Consider the following 17,112-nt stretch of genomic DNA (forward strand, 5'->3'; position numbering starts at 1 on the left):
TATAGGTATAGTACACTTCATGCCAGTTTGAAGACTGTACATGTGGAGGTTCCTCCATCAGTTTCATAACAACTAAAAGAAAAATGCAGATATAGTACCATTTTAATTACTTTTGAAAGATATAACCACTGATGCAGGTTCTTTCCCATATTTTTGCCATGACAAGCTATCGGTCTGAAGATGCTAATGTTGTATTTATAGTTCTATTATAGCCATTATAGTTCTACTAAGTACCTATCATTAGAGAATGAATAAAAGAAAAGCATCCATTCATACAGTGTTTTTCATGACCACATGATATTGTAAAGTGCTTTGTCATCAATAAAGTACTCTGAAGTATGGTCACTGCTGTCATGTATAAAGCAGGGAAACCAAATTTCAGACAAAAAGCTCCCACAAACAGCAATGTCATAAGGTTATTTATTAGTTGCTACAACCTGTTGACAATTTTGTTTTTGTATAAGGCATAGGAAATCACCATCACATGCAGAAACCTTTACCCAGGAAAGAAATATTTGCATTTTACAGTGTACCTTCCACAATCTCAGGATGCCTCAAATCAGCTTACAGTCAATAAAATACCTTCTGTAATGAAATAAACCAGCACTAATTTGTGCAGAGCAGGATCCCACAAAGAGCAACAAGATCATGAACAAATCATTTGTTTTTCCTATGAATCGCAGAACGTTGGTTTGCAGGTACAAAGGTAATTAAGAAGGCAAATGGAATTTTGCCCTTCATTGCTAGAGGGATTGAGTTTAAAAGCAGGGTGGTTATGTTGCAACCGAATAGGGTGCTGGTGAGGCCACACCTGGAGTACTGCAAACAGTTTTGGTCTCCTTACTCGAGAAAGGATGTACTGGTACTGGAGGGAGTGCGGAGGTGATTCACTGGGTTGATTCCAGAGTTGGGAGGGTTGGCTTATGAGGAGAGGCTGAATAAACTGGGATTATATTCACTGGAATTTAGAAGAATGGGGTGGGGGGGGATCTTATAGAAACATATAAAATTATGAAGGGAACAGATAAGATAGAAGCAGGGAAACTAGAATAAGAGGACATAGCCTCAAAATTAGAGGGACCAGATTTAGTACTGAATTGAGGAGGAACTTCTTCACCCAAAGGGTTGTGAATCCGTGGAATTCCCTGCCCAGTGAGGGTATAGTTGAGGCTTCCTCATTGAATGCTTTTAAAGCTAAGATAGGTAGTTTTTAGAATAGTAAAGGAATTAAGGGTTATGGTGAGAGGGTGGGTAAGTGGAGCTGAGGCCATGAGAAGATCAGCTATGATCTTATTGAACGGTGGAGTGGGTTCAAAGGGCCATATGGCCTAGTCCTGCTCCTGTTTCTTATGTTCTTATGTTTATCCAATGTAATGCTGGCCAAGGAATAAATATTAACATGGATACCTGGTTAACTCCTCTCCTTTTTCATCAAAATAGCCTTATGGGATACTTTACAAACATCTGAGGGGGCAGATGAGGCTTCCGTTTCATCTTAAAGATGACAGTGCAGTAGTGCCTCAGAATATAATCCAGGCTAACATTTTGAAGTCTGAGTGGAGATTTGAACCCAAGCCCTCTGATGTCAAAGCGAGAATGCTACAGACACAGCCATTGTTGACACCGCCTGATATAATTCCTGTATTCAAGCACTGTGTGTTTTGAGCCGGAGAGATATGCGTGCTTGTTGTACTTAATGTTAGGGCTGACTAAAGCCCTCAATAATTGGGAGGCTGGCTGGTAGCAAGACTGATTGCAGGCAGCTATACACTGCAATACATACATGTCACAGATATTGCTTTCAGTTCCTTCAATTTGTACTTGATCCATACTTGTGTTTATCCTAATAATTGTTACTAACTGTTCTGTGGTCAAAGCAAAGTTAAGGTGGCAGGGGATGGGGGATAAAATCCTGTACAATCTCTTATCAAGAAGGTGTTACAATTTAGAAAAGGGCTGAAAATCGCAATAGTTGCTCCCTCACAGAGCGTTCCAGGAACTAAGTGCTGTCAGGAATTTGGTGTGAGTCGTAATTTATTTTAAATGTTATCATCAGTGGTCGGTCAAATGTTTTTCCCTTTGCCTCCCAACCCTGAAGGCTACCATTTCTGAAGAAGGGTCTAGACCCGAAACAACAAGGTGCAGAGCTGGATGAACACAGCAGGCCAAGCAGCATCGTAGGAGCAGAAAGGCTGATGTTTCGGGCCTAGACCCTTCATCAGATTTCTAGGCCCGAAACGTCAGCCTTTCTGCTCGGCCTGCTGTGTTCATCCAGCTCTACACCTTGTTGTCTCGGATTCTCCAGCATCTGCAGTTCCTACTATCCTCGATCCGAAACGTCAGCTTTCCTGCTCGGCCTGCTGTGTTCATCCAGCTCTACACCTTGTTATCTCAGATTCTCCAGCATCTGCAGTTCCTACTATCTCTAGAAGGCTGTAACTTACTTAGTTAAGTTAGTAACTGCCAAGTGAAAGTAATAGCAACTAAATAAAAAAAAAGGTGAGACAAACATGACAGGGCAGGTGCTGCACCATAGATTAAATGTGGAAATGTTTGTAGAATGTGCTGCTGTCTAGGACAGCTACATTTGTGTTAAGCAGCTGAAGCTCGAGCAACTTCAGCTCAGATTTGCTGAGCTGGTGTCTCAGCTGCAGATACTGCGCAGACAAGGGAGGAGAATTAATCAGAGATTTGATTTGAGGATGCAATCACATCTCTTAGGTTTGGGAGAACTTTGGAGATCCTTTACCTTTATTCATTTTTGAGATGAGGGCATTACTGGCCAGGTCAGCATTTATTGCCCACCCCTAATTGCCCAGAGGGCTGTTAAGAGTCACCCACATTGCTGTGGGTCTGGAGTCACATGTAGGCCAGACCAAGTAAGGATGGCAGTTTCTTTCCCTAAAGGACCTTAGTGAACCAGATGGGTTTTTCCGACAATCGAAAATGGATTCACGCTCATCATTAGATTCTTAATTCCAGATATTTTATTGAATTCAAATTCGACCATCTGCCATGGTGGGATTCGAACCCGGGTCCCCAGAACATTATCTGGGTCTGTGGATTAATAGTCCAGTGATAATACCACTAGGCCATCGCCTCCCCAGAGATGGACAACGGTCAGGGACTGCAGGTGAGATGATGAATCATGTTGGCATGGGGAACCAGCATATAGTGATGGATGACTCCATGACCTCAAATTTGAATAACTGGTACAGACACATGTTATCGTATGGAAGAGAACAAGAATTTCAAGGTGGATGAGCAAAGTGGCCATAACACCATGGTGCAGGATGTTATTCATGTGGGCAAAGACAAGAGGGTAGATAATGCTCTCCATACCTGTGGCCAAAAGTCCTGAACAGTTGTGCTGCCTGCCTGGTAAAGGGTATTTCCTTGTGACAGGACGTAAACTAAGGAGAGATAATGGGAGGATCCATTTGTCATTGTCCACTGCAGTAGGAAACAATGACAGAGATAGAAGCGGGAATGGTGTTCTACTGAGACAGTTTAAGGAGTTTGTGTCTACATTAAAATGCAGAACCTCAAAAGCAATAACCTCTGGATTGTTAATTGAGCTCCAGACCAACCAGCAGAGGTCAAGCAAATTAGAAAATGAAAGACACATGCTTAAAAAAAGTGCCAGGGAAGCAGTTTTGATTATTGGGGTATATGCACCAATATTCCAAAACAACAGAGCTTTCCACTGTAATGAGTTCCATTGGTATTAGTTTCCTGTGCCTTGCAGTTTGGACAAATGTCTGTATTCTCTTTTGGGAAGGTCACATAAAGATCAAATGAAAATAAGATCCTTATGTCCTCAACCTTATGAGAAGTGCTCATTTAATTTAATGTGGAGCCTCAGATATTCTGAATCAACTTGTTCTGACACACTTTTGGAGCAGGTAGGACTTGAACCACTACACTATCTCCCAGCCTAGAGGTACGTACACTACCACTGCACTACAACAGACAATGAGCAACAAGTAAATACACACTAATTAGTTATTGGATGACAGCTGGTCTCAGGACAGTCCAGAGCAGATCCTAGTGGAGGAGGAGAAAGATGCTGAATACAGCAAAGACTGTGTAATACAGTTGAATAGGACAAAGCTGAAGTTAGGGATAATAGGGACAGTGGACTGGATAATATATTGCCACTGTTTTCATTTTGTTAGAGCTAGTCAGACCATTTAAAAGGGTAGGAAAAAGGAGTTTCCAGGGAATTTTGTGTCATCAAGGTTGTTGTGAAACTAGTTCAGGTGATTTTGCAGGGTTTTGCTGTTTCTTTGTTAACCATGTCTAGCAACTTCGTACTGAATACTTCTGATAATGAAAGTGACGTGAAGGCTAATCAACTCAACAAGAAAGTGAGATCACCCATGTATCAGAAGCCAAGTTGGAAAGTTTATGGTGTCAGGTGTGTGGGGAAAGATGCAGGGACTGATGGATCTGTAAGACCATCTATGGGGGAGGGGTATTCAGGTGAAAGAAAGTTTATAAACCAAAAATGAAAAGGTGGGGACAACAGTCGTCTACAAAATTTATAGCTTAACTGGTTAAACCACTTAATTTAATGACAAATAATTATTGGATAATATTTTTAGAAGTTGGAACCTATTTACAATCATAGAAATGATACAGCACAGGTGGGTGCCATTCAGATCATCTCGTCCATGCTGACCCAAAGACACCTAGATGTCCTTTCTAATCCCATCTTCCTGCACATTGGCCATAGTCCTGCAGCTTACAGCAGTTAAGATGCAGGTCCAGCTACTTCTTAAAAGTGTCTGCATCCACCACCAACTCAGGCAGAGAATTCCAGACACAATAGTTATATAAAACACAATAAAAGAAAGCAAAGCAGGTGTAGCACAAGAGAGCTGGTGGACATGAGAACGATTGACAACAGAAACATTTGTGGCTCAAGGAATCTAAGCTCAGAGTTAATGAAGACAATCTAAGCACCATCCCTCTACATTCAGTGGTGTTACCATCACTGAATCCCTCACTATCTACAGCCTTGGGGTTACCATTGATGAGAAACTCAACTGGACTATCCATATAAACACAGCAGCTACAAGAGCAGGTTAGAGGTTAGAAATACTGCAACAAGTAACTCACATCTGGAATCTCCAGAGCCCATCTACTATCTACAAGGAACAAGTCATGATGGCGATGAAATACTCCCTATTAACCTGGATGGGTGCAGCTCCAACAACACTCAAGCAGCTTGACACCATCCGAGTCAAAACAGCCCATTTGATTGGCACCACATCCACAAGCATCCACTGCCTCCACCACTAATGCTCAGTAGCAGCAGTCTGAACTATCCACAATATGCACTGTAGAAATTTAAAGATTCTTAGACAGCACCTTCGAAATTCTCAACCATTTTCATCTGGAAGGACAAGGACAGCGGATACACAGGAACGCCACCACCTGCAAGTAATCCTCTAAGCCACCCACCATCCTGACTTGGAAATATATCGCCATTCCTTCACTGTCAATGGGCCAAAATCTTGGAAATTCCTTCCTAACAGCATTGTGGGTCTACCTACAGCATGTGGACTGCAGTTATTCAAGAAGGCAGCTCACCACCACCTTCTCAAGGGAAACTGGGGATCGGCAATAAATGTGTAAGTGAATTCAGAAAATAAAATCAGGGAGGGGGATAAACTACCTTGGCACTCTGTTCCATAAGTTAGACAAACTGCTTAGGCTAAGTATGTCAGATTTGGTCTGTGGACTGGAACAGGTTGGGGTGACTTTGAAATGAGGCAGGTTTGTAGAAAGTGAAGGCAGCAATGGAGGAGCCTTAGCCTTAGTATGATGTCTTGCAGCTGCTGTGGTTGGAAGCAGGCACTGCAGGAACAACAAAGAAAATGACCGCAGCATTGTAGAGCAGAGAACCACTGAAATGATGGGGATTGTGTTGGATTGGGTTAGTGGTTTTTGGAGAAAGAGCAATGTAAGAGATATGGGATGGTTAGGGAGATACATACTGTTTTCTGCAATTGAAAAGTGAAGTTCAAAGGCTGTGTACTTTACCTGGTGTCACGGTTAAAGACATATACTCAGGGTTAGAGAGGAACAATATGTGGAAAAGGATCCAGTTGTCATGGTCTACACGGGTACCAACTGCACAGATAGGCTAAGAAAGTTGGAATAATGATATTACTATCTGAGCCAAAGAGTAACAGGAAAGAACATAGGTTACAAATGTGACAGTTCCAGCAAACAGGTCACATTTATAAAAATGGTATGAGGAGAGAAATAAAGGTTCTTCATCCAAGCTTACACAGTATTTGCAATGAGATGGTTGAATTCAAAGCACAAATAGAAATAAAGCATTTGATGTGATAGTTATTACATTGGCAGTTGGAAAGAAACTAAGTTTGGGAAGTAAATATTCAAGGCTATTTGACTTGTTGTAAGGATAGGCAGAAAGAACAAGGAAAAGCCTCTGTTAATAAAGGACGATCAATACCGCAAAATGGCTCAGGATTATTCAGTTTAGGTGAAGAGGAGAAACAACAAATGGAAGAAGTCACTGGTGGAAGGACTTTACAAGCTCCCTCACAGTGGCTACAATATAGGATGGAGTGTAAATCAAAAAATAATACAGGCTTGTAAAAGGTATTGTAATAATCATGGACGACTTTAATTTTCATACAAGTTTGAGGAGTTAAATTGGCAAATTTAGCCCAGAGAATGAATTCAGAGTGTATTCAGGACAACTGCTTAGAACATTATATTTCAGAATCAAACAGGGAGCGGACTATTTTAGATCTGGTAATCTATAATGACAGTACTGAAGGGGAGAAATTAAAGAATGAAAGCAAATTAAGAAACAAAAACAGGTAGTAAAACTTTCTGCAAGTGCTGGGGCCTCAATTATTTACGATCTATGGTAATGTCTTAGATGAACTGATCAAGTATATCGTAGCCAAACTTGCTGATGGCAAAAACAGGCAGGAAATAAAATTGTGAGGAAGAACCAAAAATTCCAGATATTTTTGTGTCTTTGTGTTGACATGCAGGCAGAAGCCCAAAAAAATGACAAGCTGGCCCAATTTCTGGGATTCCTGTCCATGTCCCCATTTCTGGCAAATTTTGTTGATCAAAGGGAAACCAGAATGTTTGCCCTTTTTTAATTTCATGAGCGTTACAAAGGCCTACCAAAATGGTTAGATGGCTTGACTTTTGTGCACAATGGATACTGGACAATTGGGATAAAAAATGTATTGGTATGTGGTGCAGGCTTGGAATGCGCATGGGAGATAATAAGAAGGCATGAGAGGTAGGTAGGGCAGGTGAGAGCAAGAGTGCCTAACAACCATGATTGGAACTAGGCCGAAATAAACAAAGGCGGGTTTTCTAAATGTGCTGGCTTTGCCATCTGCCCAACTCCATTGCCACCTTGCACCTCTATCTGGAAGCAACAGGCTCATTTCCAGTCGAGAGAGTGAGAGGCTCTTACAGCATGGAAATCAGATTGCAGAGTTGAGTTCGATACCCATGTCAACTATGACAATCAGGTTCAGAGAGTCTGCAAAGGGATACAGATGGGTTAAGTAAGCAGCCAAAACTTTGACAGATGCAATACAATATGGGAGAATGTAAAGTTGTCCAGTTTGGCAGGTGAAACAGAAAAGCAAAATATTAATTAACTGACGTGACACTGCAGAATACTGTGGTACGGGGGAACTGGGTGTTGAGCACATATATCACAAAACTTTAACAGGCAAGTACTAAAATAATTAGGAAGGCAAATGGAATGTTGGCCTTTATTTACAGGATATTGGTAAGACTGTCCATTTCATACAATGCAGAGTTCTGGTCTCCATATTTAAGGACGCATAGACTTCGAACAATTCAGAGAATATTCGTTCGGTGGATTCCTGGGATGAAAGGATCGTCTTATAAGGAAAGATTGAGCTGGTTGGGCATGTATCCATTTGAATTTCGAAAAATAACAATCATTCCATTGAAACAAAAGATTCTGAAAGGACTTGCCAGGATAGACAACAGAATTTTGTTTCCTGTTGCTGGGAATTTAGAAAAGAGGTGCACAATCTCAGGACAAAGCACCAATCTCTTAAAACAGAGAATGAGGCGAAATTTCAAAGGCTTCTGAATTTCTTTATGCACAGGGATGTGGATGCTCTACTATTTAAGATTTTGGTACAGTATGCCCTCCCAATACTGGAAATGCAGTGTCACATTAAAGATAGCTGCCAAGGGCCATCAAACACACAGGTACATTCATGTATGGCTCTATGACTTCAGTCTCCAGCACAGGACTACCGGTATACTTCTGCTATATGCAGGTGATGTCACCATAGTGTGCAAGCACAAAATGGGAAAATCCAAAGGGCATAAGAACATAAGAACTAGGAGCAGGAGTAGGCCATTCGGCCCCTTGAGCCTGCCCCGCCATTCAATAAGATCATGGCTGATCTTTTTGAGACTCAGCTCCACTTACCCACCCACACACCATATCCCTTAATTCCTTTACTGTTCAAAAATTTATCTAGCCTTGCCTTAAAAACATTCCGCGCCGTAGCTTCAACCACTTCACTGGGCAGGGAATTTCACAGATTCACAAACCTTTGGGTGAAGAAGTTCCTCCTGACCTCAGTCCTACATCTGCTTCCCTTTATTTTGAGGCTATGCCCCCTAGTCCTAGTTTCACCTGCTAGTGGAAACAACCTCCCTGCCTCCACCTTATCTATTCCCTTCATAATCTCATATGTTTCTGTAAGATCTCCCCTCATTCTTCTAAATTCCAATGAGTGTAATCCCAGCCTACTCAGTCTCTCCTCATAATCCAACCCTCTCAATTCTGGAATCAACCGAGTGAATCTCCTCTGCACCCCGATGAAGTGCTAGTATATCCCTTCTCAAGTAGGAGACCAAAACTGCACACAGTACTCCAGGTGTGGCCTCACCAGGACCCTATACAGCTACAGCATAGCCTCCCTGTTTTTAAACTCCATCTCCACTAATGCATCTGAGCATGCATTAGTGATATCATTGCACCTGTCATCTAATCACAGAAACTTAATTCTTAAAATCACCAGGAACACTGCAGAGTTTATTCTATGACTATACAGGTAGTGTGTCTTAATTATAGGTAGCTGCTGCACAGTTACTTGGCAGTGAAATGCTTTATTTCTATGCATTGGCACTCAGAGCTCCACCTAATGAGCACCAAACTCAAACACAGCCATATACGTTAAGCTGAGAGAGGCAGATCTTTGGTGTCTCAGGGAATTGGCGGTTATTGAGTGGTGAAAGTGAAGTTGGACAAGAATGTGGAGACAAGGCTGATAATCAGCTGCGATTGCACTGAATAGCAAAGCAGGTTCTGGGAGCTATATGGTCTTCTCCTGCCCTTATGCTTAAATTGTTAATCACAGGTTCACTGAATGATACAAAACAGAAGTAGGCCATATGGTGCAGTGCTCTAGTTAACTTTACTTCCCAGTTCTTCCTCCACACTTCTGCAACTTCTTCTGCAAAAAGTATTTAACCAGTCCACTTTTCAAATTTACTTTGAATTTGTTTTCATTCAGTAAGCTTTGAGGTACTGATGGATAAAGATAAGCGTAGTTGTCAGGTGAAGGTGCTAAATTGGGGGAAGGCTAATTACGACAATATTAGGCAGGAACTGAAGAATGTAGATTGGAGGCAGATGTTTGAGGTCAAATCAACATCTGGTATATGGGAGGCTTTCAAATGTAAGTTGCTGGGACCTCAGGACCGGCACATTCCTGTAAGGATGAAGGATAAGTATGGCAAGTTTAGGGAACCTTGGATAACAAGAGATATTGTGAGCCTAATCAAAAAGAAAAGGGAAGCATTTATCAAGGCTACGAGGCTGGGAACGCATGATGCAAGGGTGGAAAACAAGGAAAGTCAAAAAGTAAGGAGTCAGGAGGGCTAAAAGAGGTCATGAAAAGTCATTGGCCAACAGGATTAAGGAAAATCCCAAGGATTTTTATACATATATAAAGAGCAAGAGGGTAGCCAGGCAGAGGGTTGGCCCACTCAAGGACAGGGAAGGGAATTTATGTGTGGAGCCAGAAGAAATGGGCAAGTTATTAAATGAGTATTTTGCGTCAGTATTCACCATAGAGAAGGACTTGATGGATGATGAGTCTGGGGGAGAGTGTGTAGATAGTTTGGGTCATGTTGAGATCAAAAGAGAGGAGGTATTGGGGGTTTTGAAAAACATTAAGGTAGACAAGTTCCCAAGGCCTGATGGGATATACCCCAGAATACTGAGAGGCCTTGAGGGAAATCTTTGTATCCTCACTGGCTACAGGGGAGGTCCCAGAGGATTGGAGAATAGCCAATGTTGTTCCTTTGTTTAAGAAGGGTGGCAAGAATAATCCAGCTAATTACAGGCCGGTGAACCTTACATCAGTGGTAGGGAAATTATTGGAGGGGATTCTTCGAGACAGGATTTAATCCCACTTGAAAATCAGTGGGCATATTAGCGAGAGGTAACATGGTTTTGTGAAGTGGTGGGGGGGGGGGCGCTCGTGTCTCACTAACTTGGTTGAGTTTTTTGAGGAAGTGACAAAGATGATCGATGAGGGTAGAGCAGTGGATGTTGTGTACATGGACTTCAGTAAGGCCTTTGACAAGGTCCCAACCGGCAGGCTGATACAGAAGGTAAAGTCGCACGGGGTCAGAGGTGAGCTTGGAAGATAGATAAAAAACTGGCTCGGTCATTGAAGATGGAGGGTAGCAGTGGAAGGGTGCATTTCTGAATGGAGGACTGTGACTAGTGGCGTTCCTCAGGGATCAGTGTTGGGACCTTTGCTGTTTGTAATATATAAATGCTTTGGAGGAAAACGTAACTGGTCTGATTAGAAAATTTGCCGATGACACAAAGGTTGGTGGAATTGCAGAGAGCTATGAGGACCGTCAAAGGATACAGCTGGATATAGATCGGCTGCTGACTTGGGCAGTGAAATGGCAGATAGCGTTTAATCTGGAAAAATGTGAGCTAATGCATTTCGGAAGCTCTAATCCAGATGGGAAATATGCAGTAAATGGCAGAACCGTTAAGAGTACTGATAGGCAGAGGGATCTGGGTGTACAGGTACACAGGTCACTGAAAATGGCAACACAGGTGGAGAAGGTAGTCAACGAGGCATATGGCATGCTTGCCTTCATCAGCCGGGGCATGGAGTTTAAAAATCAGCAGGTAATGTTGCAGCTTTATAGAACCATAGTTGGGCCGAATTTGGAATATTGTGTTCAATTCTGGTCGCCACACTACCAGAAAGAAGGATGTGGTGGCTTTGGAGAGGGTACAGAAAAGATTTACCAGGATGTTGCCTGGTATGGAGGGCATTAGCTATGAGGAGAGGTTGGGGAAACTTGGGTTGCTCTCACTGGAACTACGGAGGTTGAGGGGTGACCTGATAGAGTCTACGAAATTATGAAGGGCATGGGCAGACTGGACAGTCAGAAGCTTTTTCCCAGGGTGGAAGAGTCCGTTACCAGGGGCCATAGGTTTAAGGTGGGATAGGGCAAGGTTTAAAGGTGATGTATGAGACAAGTTTTTTTTACACAGAGGGTGGTGGGTGCCTGGAACTCGCTGCCGGGGTGTGTTGGAAGCAGATACGATAGTGACTTTTAAAGAGCGTCTTGACAAATACATGAATAGAACAGGAATAGAGGGATATGGTCCCCGGAAGGAGAGGGGGTTTTAGTTGTGACAGGCAGCATGTCGGTGCAGGCTTGGAGGGCTGAAGGGCCTGTTCCTGTGCTGTCATTTTTCTGTGTTCTTTACCCTTATTAGGCAGTGCATTCCAGATCATCACGACTTGCTACATCAGGGATATTCCTCAATGTACTTTTTATTTTTGGTCGATTACCTTACATCTGCGCATTCTGGTGACCAACCCTCCTGCCACCTCGAACAACTTCTCCTTACTTACTCTTTCAAAACCCTCAATGATTTGAAACCCTGCTACCAAATATTCCATTAAAATCCCTGATATAAGGAAAACAACCCCAGTATTTAGTCATAAAGTCACAGACATATACAGCATGGAAAGAGACACTTTAGTCCAACTTGTTCATGCCGACCAGATACCCTGCATGAATCTAGTCCCATTTGCCAGCATTTGGCCCACATTCCTCCAAACCCTTCCTACTCATACACCGATCCAGATGCCTTTTAAATGTTGTAATTGTACCAGCCTCCATCATTTCCTCTGGCAGCTTATTCCATATACGCACCACCCTCTGCTTGAAAAGGTTGCACCTTAGGTCGCTTTTATCTTGCCCCTCTCACCGTAAACCAATACCCTCTAGTTTTGGACTCCCCACCCTAGGGAAAAGACCTTGCCTATTTACCCTATCCATGCCCCTCATGATTTTGTACACCTCTATAAGCTCACCCCTCAGCCTCCAACGCTCCAGGGAAAATAGCCCCACCCTACGGCTCAAACCCTCCAACCCTGGTAACATCTTTGTAAATCTTTTCTGAACCCTTTCTAGTTTCACAACATCCTTCCTATAGCAGGGAGACTAGAATTGCACTCAGTACTTCAAAAGTCGCCTGACCATTGTCCTGTACAGTCACAACATGACCTCCCAACTCCTATACTCAATGCACTGATCAGTAAAGGCAAGCATACCAAATGCCTTCTTCACTATCCTGTCGGCCTGTGACTCCACTTTCAACGAACTATGAACTTGCACTCCAAGGTCTCTTTGTTCAGTAACACTCCCCAGGACCTTACCATTAAGTGTCTACGTCCTGCCCTGATTTGCCTTTCCAAAATGCAGCACCTCAAATTTATCCAAACGAACCCCATCTGCCACTCCTCGGCCCATCGGCCCATCTGATCAAGATCCGGTTGTGCTCTCAGGTAACCTTCTTTGCTGTCCACTACACTTCCAAATGTGGGGTCATCTGCAAATTTACCAACCATACCTCCTATGTACACATCCAAATCATTTATGTAAATGACAGAAAGCAGCGGACCCAACACCAATCCATGTGGCTCATCACTGGTCACAGACCTCCAATGTGAAAAGCCACCCTCCAACACCACCCTCTGTCTTCTACCTACAAGCCAGTTCTTATCCAAATAGCTAGTTTTCCCGGTATTCCCCATGATCTAACCTTGCTACCCAGTCTACCATGCAAAACCTTGTCGAACACCTTACTGAAGTCGACACAGATCACATCCACCACTCTGCCCTCATCAATTGTCTTTGTTACTTCTTCAAAAAACTCAATCAAGTTTGTGAGATACGATTTCCCACGTACAAAGCCATGTTGACTATCCCTAATCAGTCCTAACCTTTCCAAATACATGTAATTCCTGTCCCTCAGGATTCCCTCCAAGAACTTGCCCACCACCAATGTCAGACTTATGAGTCTATAGTTGCCTGGCTTTTCCTTACCATCTTTCTTAAACAACGTTAGCCAACCTCCAGTCTTCTGGCACATCACCTGTGGTTATCGATGATATAAATATCTCAGCAAGGGGCCCAGCAATCTCTTCCCTCACTTCATACAGAGTTCTAGGGTACACCTGATCAGGTCACAGGGATTTATCCACCTTTATGCATCTTAAGACATTTAGCACCTCCTCCTCATAAAACATGGACATTATTCAAGATGTCACTTTCTATTTCCCCATGTTCTCTATCTACCATATCCTTCTCCTCAGTAAACACTGATGCAAAACACTCGTTTAGTATCTCCCCCAACTCCTGCAGGTCCACATATAAGTGGCCTTGCTGATCAAGGGGCCCTATTCTCTCCCTAGTTATCCTTTTGTCCTTAACGTATTTAGAAAATCACCTTGCATTTTCCTTTACCCTATTTGCCAAAGCTATTTCATGTCCCCTTTCTGCCCTCGTGATTTTCGTCTTACGCATACTCTTACTGCCTTTCTCCCCTTCTAGGGATTCACTCGATCCCTACTGTCTATACCTTACAAATGCTTCCTTCTTATTCTTGACCAAAACCTCAATTTCTCTAGTCATCCACCATTCCCTACACCTACCAGCCTTGCCCTTCACCCTAACAGGAACATACTGTCTCCAGGCACTTGTTATCTCAGTTTTGAATACTTGCCAATTTCCAGCTGTGCCTTTACTTGCAATGATCTGACCGCAACCCCTCCTAACCCACACACACACACAATCAACTTTTCAAAGTTCTTGCCTAATACCATCAAAATTGGCCTTCCTCCATTTTAGAACTTTGACTTTTAGATCCGGTCTATCCTTTTCCATCACTATTTTAAAAAATAGAATTATGGTCACTGGCCCCTTAGTGGTCCCCCAGTGACACCTCAGTCATCTGCCCTGCCTTATTTTCCAAGGGTAAGTCAAGTTTTACACCTTCTCTAGTAGGTACATCCACCTTCTGAATCAGAATCTTGTCCTTATCTTTTCCTATGTCGCTAGTTCCAGAGTGTACAACAAGCTCCTGCTGGTCCCTCTCACCTTTGAGAATATTCTGCACCCTCTGGTCAAGGAGAGGATTCTGTATCTGGAGTTCCATAATTAGGTGTTTCAAAATTGAGTCAACATCACAACTCATTTGTTCTTTACGTTTGCAGCATTTTAACAAATTGAGACTGATATAGCTGACTGACAACTATTTATATTGCTGAAGATTAAAAGTAACAGCTAAGAATTGTCATCATTGCCTTTAAGCGAGGTATTTTAAGGAAATCCATATTATTCCAGTATTATGAAGCAACTTCAAAGTGCTATATCCAACACACACACGCGACTAAACATTATTCAGTATTTACCTTCAGAGATTTTGTTTCCTGATCCTTTAGCTCATCATCATCACGCATGTCTTTGCATTCACCCTCATTTTCATTTTCAACTTCAACTGTTGCTGGTTTAATATTTTGGATCTTTTCTTTCTCCTCTGTATGATCAAGGGTGTCATGATCTTTGTTGCATTCTTTCTTCTCTTTTTCTTTTTTAACATTCCCTTGCAGTGATGTGGGAAATTGAATGTTAGCCGACTTGCAATAGTCCTCAAAACCGCACAAGTATCTGGAAAAACAAACATCAAGGTTCTAAATTACTTAAGGAAAGAAACCCATACCAGTAGCTCCTCACCACCTGTCTGACAGAAGACTTTTAGTTACTGTAGGTTGCAGGAATAATGAACTGCTTAATGCCACACGGTGACATACAACACTGGAAGAAAATAAAAACTGCATTTCCAAAGCACTTTTCACAACTTTAAGAAGTACTTTTGAAGCATAATCACTTTTGTAACTTAAAAAGCAGAGGAGCCAAATTGCATATAGCAAGATGACACTGACCAAATAAGTATTTTTAGTAATGTTGAGAGGGGGATAAATGTTGGCTATAAAATTGGGTATGGAACTAATTGGATGGCTCTTTCAACATGTCAGTACAACCACAATGGTTTGAATGATCTACTTCTGTAATTTTTTTTGATTCATGATTCAATGTGCAGCAATTTTCAGGTTGAGTAGGGATACTCAAAAGACATAAATTATATTCTAAAATCAATGCTTAGTAAGATCATGTTACAAGATGACCACCACAGGACATTGATCATAGTGCATTAACTTTTATTCAGTTCTACAAACTGCAAAACAAAAACCCAACAAGAATAAGCTGTAGATCTCAAAACCACTGCTTCCCTCTACATGTACAATCCATCTCATGATGGATGTCACCCTGCAGTTTACTTTAAGGCAACGTCAAACTCAGGATCATCTTAGTCCGAAAACAGGAGAATTTGGAGTGGGGTAACCACAGCCTGTAAAGATGGAAAAGTGCACCAGATCTTTCAGCTATCAGGCAACTGATTGGCTGCTGACAGGCCTTTGTCTGGAAGTAGGACCCAGGAAGAGGAAATCCCAGCCGCTAATGGCCAGCCAGAGACTGAAAAGCACTGAACTCAACGGTGCCACAAGTGTGGCTACTGCTGGTAAAACACTGCCAGGCCTCACAAGGAGGATTACCCATGGAAAAAGTACTTTTTGTTGTTATGGGAAGGGAGAGGAGTCAGTGGGATCAGGAGCAATGGTGTGGGGGCAACTGTCAGTGTCGATCCCTCTATCCTTAGTGTGCAGATCATCAACTTTTTTGATATCATTGCAGTTGAAAAGACTAAAATTTACACAGAACACACACTATGGGTTTTGAAGCAAAACTCATGTAAGTGATCCAAGAGGTCTCTTATTATTGCTTCCTATATAATTCTCCACTAATGGATCACAATCGCTAAGTTTTTTCCTCTTCCAGATCATTCTGTCAATATATCCCACTTCAGATTCAGGAAAAATCACACTATTCATTAGGAATGTCCTTTTATGGATGCCTTCATTTTAATCCTGTTGTACTTGTATTTTGAGCATCTGCCATTTGTTGGACTTCACATTGCTACTTGCTTAACAGTAAAGTTAGTAGCTGGCATTATTCTGCAAACTCATGATATACGCATTATACTAGTGCCAAAATCTGTTGATAATTCAAAGTTGATAGCACAAGCAATTGTAAAAGACAATAGGAAAACATTGTAGCTGTGAGAACAGATTCAAACATGGAGTTTACTTTTACTGAAACAGGGAGGGCCAATTTACACAAAATATACAAAACTGAAAAATGCTATCACCTCGAATAATCTGTACTGGTGTCTATGCTCTACAGGAGTCTCCTTCTGTTCCATCTACTATTTACACTTTCAACATTTCTTTCCATTTCCTTTTCTTCCCCCATCAACGCAGCTAATTTGTTTCAACTACTTCCTGTGTGCGTGTTTCACGTACTAATCATTTGCCAAGGAAAGAAATTTCTCCTTATTTCAGTACTGGAATTTATAACTATCTTTTATTTATAGACTGTAGTTTACTAGAAAAGTCTTTGTAATTATAAAAAAGTTTCAGTCTTAGGATGAACTGCTTTCTCTGACTGGTAAGTCATTGTTTATACATTTTTGATTGTCATGGAGAATCAGATGAGTTGTTCGGAAGTATTTTTCTATTAAGAGTTAATTGAGCCCAGAACTCTCTTCTAAATGTTGGGAGACGCCTCTCTATCTTTCAGAGGAATGTTGCAATG

At 42.0% G+C, this 17,112-nt stretch overlaps 1 protein-coding gene across 1 annotated transcript in view; it reads right to left on the bottom strand.

Moving 5' to 3' along the window:
* The window catches only part of arid4b (AT-rich interaction domain 4B), a 101,472-nt gene that overhangs the window by 48,221 nt on the left and 36,139 nt on the right, over positions 1-17,112 (bottom strand). The window contains exon 7 of the mRNA XM_048597215.1: positions 14,811-15,066. Within this exon, the coding sequence (XP_048453172.1) occupies positions 14,811-15,066 (256 nt within the window). The remainder of the gene's footprint in view (positions 1-14,810; positions 15,067-17,112) is intronic.

The sequence above is a fragment of the Rhincodon typus genome, chromosome 5 (assembly GCF_021869965.1).
Source record: "Rhincodon typus isolate 14 chromosome 5, sRhiTyp1.1, whole genome shotgun sequence".
NCBI classification, from domain to species: Eukaryota; Metazoa; Chordata; class Chondrichthyes; order Orectolobiformes; family Rhincodontidae; genus Rhincodon; species Rhincodon typus.